Below are 8,357 nucleotides of genomic sequence, written 5' to 3' on the forward strand. Positions count from 1 at the left end.
ATTTTTATTATTACATTTTATTGTTAAAGGTTGATTTTATAATAACACTGATTACTAGGGTTCGGATTTGAAGGAAAATGCCTTTCTCTTATTAATCATAATAGAAAAATAATTTTTATACAAAAATGTGTTTCATTTAATTTCTTAGACGGTGGATGTATTTTTTTTTTGCCTTTTTTTGCCTTATTACTTATAAATGCCTTTTTGCCTTTTGTACTCATAAATGCCTTTTTTGTGTTTAATTTTCAGTTGATTTTATAATTTTATACACAGCTTGCGTATTCTCGCTACAAATGGGTTTTATTCATCTAGCAATCTTAATTTAGATAATAATTTAAGTATGAAATACGCCCCGATAACTTCGGTGAACGTAGAAAGATCCTTTTTGATGCGTAAATTATAAAAATATTTTGAGCCCAAACCGTAACCGTTTTTCTGAAGACAGCTTATCAAAATACATGGTAGCCAATTTTTTTTTAATACCAACTAGTTTATTTTGCATTAAATTAACTGGTATAACTCAAGTAAGTTAATTTTTAAAATCTAATTCTTAGGACAAATCTGTTTAAAGAAAAAGGTAATCTATTTATACAAAATAGCATAAACTTAATGTAGTTTAGTATTCATGCTCATTTTTAATTTGTATTTTTCTCAAAATGTGTGCATTTGAAAGTGTTTAAAAAATATTCACTATTTTATTTTGTAGTTTATTTATGAATTGCCTTTTTATATAAATTAAATGCCTTTTTTTGCCTTTTTTTACATTTTAAATGCTTTTTTTTATTGATTATATTGCCTTTAAATCCGAACCCTACTGATTACAGTAAACTACCCTTTAAAATATTGAAAAAATTACTATCTTCAGTATGGTACTCTTGCCATTTGCCCCCAATCTCCCAACAAATAGTGGGCTGGTAAAAAAGTATTTTCCCAGGCTGGTCTGAAATTCCAATCCGTCTCTGCTGGGGGGTTTGGAGGCTGAGCTACAGGGGTAGTTCTATATGACTCAAATTTCGTACGGGCATAAATATACAGTCGAATCCGCTTAATTGGGACACATCAGGCGGTGACCCATTTGTCCCCATTATCCCGACTGTCCCGATTAACCGAAGAATTTTACATATAATACATTCATTCGGGACTGTCATTAATGTCCCCATTAAGCGGATTCTATTGTATACCCATATTATATTTATAAGTAAGTTATAGCTTATATAATTTTTTGCCTTAGGTACAGTTCATAATTGAATTCCTACGAAAAAAATATAGATTTTCTTTATTATTTTAAACAAAATAGAATTTGCTTTTGTATATTATTAATTACTATATCACCTATATAATTTTACAAAATCTTATAAGGTATTATTAAATTATTCTTTTATAATTTAAGTACCTACTTATTATCCCCGTTTGAACCATTGCAGTATTGCACGTTATTTATTTTCTAACATTCTATAGGTATTTAAAACAAGTTCAGATCCCGGCTAACCAACAAACATCTTGAAATGATTATGAAGATAGCATGCACCATAGGCGTGTTTACGGGAGGGGCCTGGTGGGCACTGGCCCCCCCGGCAGACTGTGCCTCCAACAAAATAGCTAGGATAAAAAAAAGTCGTACGGTACCCTGCAAGTACCTATAGATTTTAATTTATTGTAATTTTTTTAGTTACGCATTTATTAATTAGTGGTTATATTATCATCATATACAATTTTTTTTTTTTTTATTGAAAAAAATCTACAATCTATACATTTATTTTTGTACAATAAGTACCTAGGTTTGATACGTTAATAATAAAAGGTTAACATGAATCGTGTGATTATGGAGTGGTAACACACCATAGTATTATACCTAATAATTATATAATGCATAAGTACTTTATTTTTATCAACAATTTACTTCATTATGTATCTGTTTTTAATTTAGTTTTAAATGTATTTTTATTGTTTTGACAAAGGTTATACTTTTTGAACTTAATTAAAAAATATTCGTACCATTGTGAATTTTGTAACATAAAAAATGAATGTTTCTTCATTTCTAAAAAAAATAGGTCTCACATTTTAAAAATTTGTTGTGCCCCCTCGGCCACCAAAGTCTGAACACGCCTATGGCATGCACTAACCAGACGCCCAATTTTAAACAGTTAGTTGACAGCAAAATTTGTCATTTTTTTCACTAAACAAATTTCAATTTTATTATATTTATAATTAATTTTTATCTTACATTTTTCAAATGTTAAACAGTTAGTCGAGAGCAAAATTTTTCATTTTTCTCACTTAACAAATTTCTATTTTATTGTATTTATAATTAATTTTTATTTTAAATTTTTCAAATTATTGTAATATTAATTATGTTCTTAATGTTTAAAAACAATGACAAATAATAAATAAAAAAATAATGTTCTCATTGCATCCAATTTTAAAATAATACCTATTGTCCTATTATATTCTATTTTACTGAGCGACGTTCGAAAGTGTTTATAAAGCAATATAATACACTATTAAGCAATGTGTTATGGATTATCGAAAATGAAATGACTTATTGCATTTAAATTTCACATCAATATAGTGAGCTACTCAATGATGAAATTAACTTGAAACATTCCCACTTTACAGCAGTAACTTCCTAGCTTTTAAATTTGTTACTGAGATAGAATTCATAGTTTGAATAACTTGTTTTCAATTTCTGATGAATGAATGTTCAATATTTATTTATTGATACTAATTAATTACGTAAAACTTAAGGTAATTAATATCAACTAGTATCTGATAAAATGCATTATTGTATTAGATATTTTGGTGCTAATGTAGTATGTGGTCTACATCCATGTGATTTTACTTGCAGATAATGCAAAATATACTGTATGAATATTGAATATAGTAAAAATCAAGTTATATACAAAAACTTATTTTATTTTAATATTATGCAATCAAATGCATAAGCAAAAATAGAATTTTAACACCCCCCCCCCCTTAAATATAAGACTCAAATAATTAAAACTTGTCTGAATGAATAATCCAACAATAGTTACTTTAAGAAAACATGACAACCTTTTAAGGATTTGTTGAAATCCATACTTAAGTTTTAATATGGTATCCAATTTATTTATATACTGATATGATTTATTTAATGATTGATGCATATTAAATATATTACTAATTATTATACCTTTTAATAAAGCCAGAAAATCAAATTGACTATCCAGTTCAAGACTGCAACAATCCAAGTTATGTACATCATCTTATGACAATTTCAGTTCAAGAATGTAATAAAATATAGGTTTATTATTGACCATGAGAGAGCATTCTCAATATTATAATTTACATTACGTTACACGCATGTTCCAGTCTTGAACTGGATAGTCAAAATTATGTTATATTTTTTGTGGTAACATTTTTTTAACAGTAGACCACATGCTGTATCAATACCCATATTTTGATACCAATTGAATTCACTATCATTTTAATCACAATTTTATCAAATAGTGAATTCATCTGTTATAATTGATAGCTCACCAAGGTAATACAATAAAACAGTAAAATATATTAAAATTATTGGAATATGCTTTATACTGTATATAAATACCCATAACTTTGAATTGTTTACTCTGCCTAGAAAAGCAGAAACCAATATAATATGGAAGATTTAAGGAATAATATATACTTTATACCTCAGATTATATGTATTAATTCATGACATTTATTTAAAGAAATGAATATTATGTGCATTTATGTATGTATGGATAGCAAAACAATAGTAAACACACAAAAAAAAAAAAAAATTGTCTTATATTTTGAAAACTAAATTCTTAAGCAACAGAATTACTTGTTACAATAAACAAAACATAAAGTAGCATACCATAACTTAATATTGTTTAAATTGTACGATTAATGAATTATTACATATAATTTACTTAGTTGCCTATTTAAAATGTAATAATTATATTATGAAGTTATGAAAAAAGAAGTTTTATGAACGACTTGAAATATAACATTTATTGTACGTTATATAAAATGCTACTACTGTCGTTCAAAAAAATTGTTTCCTTAAATGAACACTTGCTTATAATTAAATATGTATAAAAAAAAAATAAGGTTTCCTACAAATTAATATTACACACATACACACACACATTGATAGTATAGCTAGTTATTATTTCTTTTTTGAAAAAAAAAAAATGTATATGTAAAAAGATAACCCAGGAAAATTGTCAAACGAAAAAAAAATACAGTTGAGAGGAATGTGATGGATATATTAGGCTCTTTCACCACGGATACGTCTAGCCAACTGAATGTCTTTAGGCATAATGGTGACACGTTTGGCGTGGATAGCGCATAAATTGGTGTCTTCAAACAAACCAACCAAGTATGCTTCACTGGCCTCCTGAAATAAATACAATTTAGACATTAGAAAATGTACCAATGGTAAATTTAGAAAGTGAAAGTTTAATAATTAATAATTATATAGCTCAATAACAAAATTATCAAAGTGAAATGGTCAAACGTCAAAAATACTAATTGAAAACAATAAGAAATCATTAAATTAAAATCAAAATGGAATCCTCCGTTGAAATAAATTAGCTACTTATAATAAAAACAAGGCTCATAAAACATCAATAATACCTGCAAAGCTCCGATAGCTGCACTCTGGAAACGCAAGTCAGTCTTGAAATCCTGGGCAATTTCTCTGACCAAACGTTGGAATGGTAACTTGCGGATCAGCAACTCGGTGGACTTTTGGTAACGACGGATCTCACGAAGAGCCACGGTTCCGGGACGATAACGATGAGGTTTCTTCACACCACCAGTGGATGGTGCACTTTTCCGGGCAGCTTTGGTGGCCAACTGTTTACGGGGAGCCTTTCCTCCGGTGGATTTACGAGCGGTCTGCTTAGTACGAGCCATGATTCAACTGAAACACATATTCGAAAATCAAAACTACTTGCATTCTAACACGGAAAACACTCCGGGTAAGAGGCGGGATAGGTGTAAGGAGATGAGCGACTAGGCCGAGCTGGTGGCGGTCCGAAGAGGTTGTGACGGCCTAACGAACGTCGTGTAATGGAAAAAGCTAGAGAGCTGACGGAACGGCTCGCGAGGAGTTTTGAAAATCGTGAAGGTACTTACTACGCGTGAGCGGTGGTCTGGGCGAATTCAAAAGACAAAAACAAACGGCTGTTGAGCGATGGACGAGAAAAAGCGGAGACTGACCACGACACGACAATAAACTGCAGCAGCGTTTACACAATGGCGACGGTTTGTTTGTGGTGGAAAGGCCGACGTCATTGAACACTGCACTGGCGGACGGGTGACAGTAACGAGGCCGCCGATTGGCCGACAGGTCATCTAACAGGCCACGCGATTGGCGAGAATAACGGCTACGGAGATTGGACGGCGTCCGCGCACCATTGCCAACATGATGTTGCCGCGTTTTTATTTTCCACCGTAATTTTTCGCGCCAAAAACGATGATCAAAATAATTATTTGAAAAATTGAAAATGGCGAACGCTCGACGGTCAGCGGCTGGCGTCTAGCCGTCTAGGTTCCGATTTAGGTATTTAGTATTATTTTATCATACGAGTAACACTCACACACAAGTTTCATTGGAAAATTACGAAATACATAAATTCTTTTTTTGAATACAATCATCAAACAAAAATCAAATTGTTCAATAATTGAAATATATAAAATAACAAATACTCACAGTTGTTAAATCAAAACATCCTGAACAGCATACATGTTTGTAAATTTGTAATCAATTCTTGTACAGTACAATTGTTCCATAAATGTGTACCACCTTTTAAAAAAATAAAATAAAATGTTTGTAATAACTATGTCATTAAGGAATATATTATTACGTATTATGCTAAATCATAACAATAATTAATATATAATTATATAAATTATAATTAGTATAATATTTATATGTATTTATGTTATAAGAGAAATATAACTAACAAATTATTGGAAAGAAATGGAAAATACTTTGATCTAGGTCTTTCAAATTGGTGAAATTTTTAAAGCCAAGTAATGATTTATAAATCTATATTATATACAAAGTTGGTGTATTTTTCACTTATAATAAAAAAAAAACAAAAAAATGAATTTTTTGTTTTTAACTATTTTAAGCTGTTTAAAATGATGTTTTTAACAATATATTTAAAATAACTTAATTTAAATTTAATATGTAATTTACTCATATACTAGTATGCTGTGTACCAGTATAATATGTTTCACTGTTTATTTATTACTTATTTCAAATCTTAAAAGTATTTGAAATTTATTTTGAATATTTTCTGAATAGATGTTTTATGTGGACAATATATTATGATTATATTAACTATTAAATAAAAACATTTTTAATTTGGTAATTTATACAATAAAATTTAAAAAAAAATTAAAATGAAGAATGATAATAGATATAATAATTTAATACTTTTAACTTTTTTTCTGAAGGATATCTAGTGACTAGTATTATTTATTATTAATAATAAACCAAAAATAAAAACACAATAATCACTTGGATTTTACACTGTTTTAAACATGTCTATGTTTTATTCGTTTTAAACAATGAAAAAAACGTTTAAAACATAACAACTCTGATTGTATATTTTCAAATAATTAATCAGATATTATATTTAATTTTAAAATCAATTAATTCTAAATTAAAATTAATGTGTAAAGATTTGATTGATCTAAAGGTACTGATTACTTAAATGATTTTTGAAATTATACAAAAATATTGTAACAATCAAAAAAATATTTAAATGTTTTAAATTAGTTGTTGTTTACACATTATATTGGTACAAACTTGTTATTTTAAAGTTTAATTTACCAAATATTATAAGTTTATAAGTTTTAAAAATGGGTAAAAACTTACCAGTCCACAATTTTATAATTTATTCTAGCAATATGAATATTTTTAAATCATTTGTGTTTTTCTTTAAATTGTTCTCCAAATGAATGCAATGCATTCAATAAAGATTCTTTAGAAGTCAAACTATCTTTCATTGCTAATGTATAATGTTTGATCGCTGACTTGAAATAACTTGGGTTTGATTCAAACTGTTTCAAAATTCTTTTATTAACTGTATCATAATCAGACATTAATTGGTTTAATTCATTCTCATTATTATCACATAATACATTTGGTGTATCTATATTTTCAACCAAAATGTATTTATCATATTCTTCAGGATATTCAAAATTATCATTTTCAATTGGCTCATTAATTTCATCATCATCAATTTGCCGTGTACCGTTAAACTTGTCAAAATGTGTTATATTTAATTGGTTTTCTTTTGTATAGATCTCCATAGAAGTTTCATTACATTGTATTTCCTGTATTTTTCCAAGTTTCTCTTTTTTAGTGAAACATACTTTCATTGTTTCTACAAGCATATGATTATGATTATGATAGAGTGTCACAATTGCTTTAAGAGGAATCAATATGACATTATTATCAGCCATTGTATTTTTAACAGACCTAAAATTGATTAAAAAAAGTAATTAAATTAAATACTATAGTTGTTGTATTTATTTATAAATTAGCACTCACAAAGCTTCACTACATTTTTTTATTCTTACAGTTAATGTGGCCATACATCCTGTGTGTTTTGGATGAGCTTTTTTATACTTATTGGGATATGTATTATGAATGCATCTATACACTTTCTGAAAACATTTATCTCAACATTTATAGATGTAAAAAAAAAAAATATTAAATAATTTTAAGTTGTTGAATATTTACATTAAATATGATTTTTTGGCTCGGTGACTTAGTGAATGATTTAACTCTGTAGGTAACCTTAGATTTTTGTTCCAATTCTGATAACCAACCAAAAAATATATCCTCAGCGCAATCAGCAATTTCAAATGTTGATCTCAATCCGTCATTTTCCAAATATTGTATGCTACTCACTTTGTAAACATAATCTACAGGTACTAATTTCTAAAATAATAAATAATATTGATATCCCATTAATCTAATATTACGTTTGATATTTCAAGTGATCTTAAGAAATGTTAAATTCTCAAATCAAAACAAACTAAACTTGGGTTTGTATGATTTTGTTTGAAAATTAAATAATTAAATAAATTACATACATTAATCTAAAATGTCTGTATCTGATATCTTATGGTGAATCATTTTAATGTTGTATGCATTTTTTTATTTATATCGTTCAATGTTGGTTTAATTAATAATTTTAGAAATAAACTGATGATAGACAATATTCAAAACTATTAATTTATTTTAATACTATAATACTCATGATTTAAGTCTGTAACCTCAAAAATGTTTTTAATTTTACTGATTATAAATAAATAACTTAATTTTTACTAGTTTGTACTTAGTT

The 8,357-nt window shown here is 27.6% G+C and overlaps 2 protein-coding genes across 2 annotated transcripts in view; both read right to left on the reverse strand.

Moving 5' to 3' along the window:
* Positions 1 to 3,769: 3,769 nt before the first annotated feature.
* LOC103310418 (histone H3.3) lies at positions 3,770 to 5,288 on the reverse strand. The gene is made up of 3 exons (XM_008188665.2): positions 5,128 to 5,288; positions 4,624 to 4,912; positions 3,770 to 4,384 (listed from the first exon to the last, which is right to left on the reverse strand). Exons 2-3 carry the CDS (start codon positions 4,903 to 4,905, stop codon positions 4,256 to 4,258), a joined length of 411 nt encoding a protein of 136 aa, XP_008186887.1. The 5' UTR covers positions 4,906 to 4,912; positions 5,128 to 5,288; the 3' UTR covers positions 3,770 to 4,255.
* Positions 5,242 to 8,357, reverse strand: part of LOC115032991 — a 5,079-nt gene continuing 1,963 nt past the window's right edge. The window contains exons 5-9 of the mRNA XM_029489093.1: positions 7,751 to 7,951; positions 7,559 to 7,674; positions 6,881 to 7,486; positions 5,705 to 5,797; positions 5,242 to 5,378 (exon numbers count right to left, since the gene is read on the reverse strand). Of these exons, the coding sequence (XP_029344953.1) occupies positions 6,928 to 7,486; positions 7,559 to 7,674; positions 7,751 to 7,951 (876 nt within the window). The 3' untranslated portion in view covers positions 5,242 to 5,378; positions 5,705 to 5,797; positions 6,881 to 6,927. The remainder of the gene's footprint in view (positions 5,379 to 5,704; positions 5,798 to 6,880; positions 7,487 to 7,558; positions 7,675 to 7,750; positions 7,952 to 8,357) is intronic.

Source organism: Acyrthosiphon pisum, chromosome A2, assembly GCF_005508785.2.
Source record: "Acyrthosiphon pisum isolate AL4f chromosome A2, pea_aphid_22Mar2018_4r6ur, whole genome shotgun sequence".
NCBI classification, from domain to species: domain Eukaryota; kingdom Metazoa; phylum Arthropoda; class Insecta; order Hemiptera; family Aphididae; genus Acyrthosiphon; species Acyrthosiphon pisum.

Bases quoted from the DNA above. Each gene is read 5' to 3' on its own strand.
- LOC103310418 (XM_008188665.2), bottom strand. From the start codon at position 4,905: ATGGCTCGTACTAAGCAGACCGCTCGTAAATCCACCGGAGGAAAGGCT. The intron at 4,385-4,623 runs GTATTATTGATG...TATTTATTTCAG, and splicing joins CAGCTATCGGAGCTTTGCAG to GAGGCCAGTGAAGCATACTT.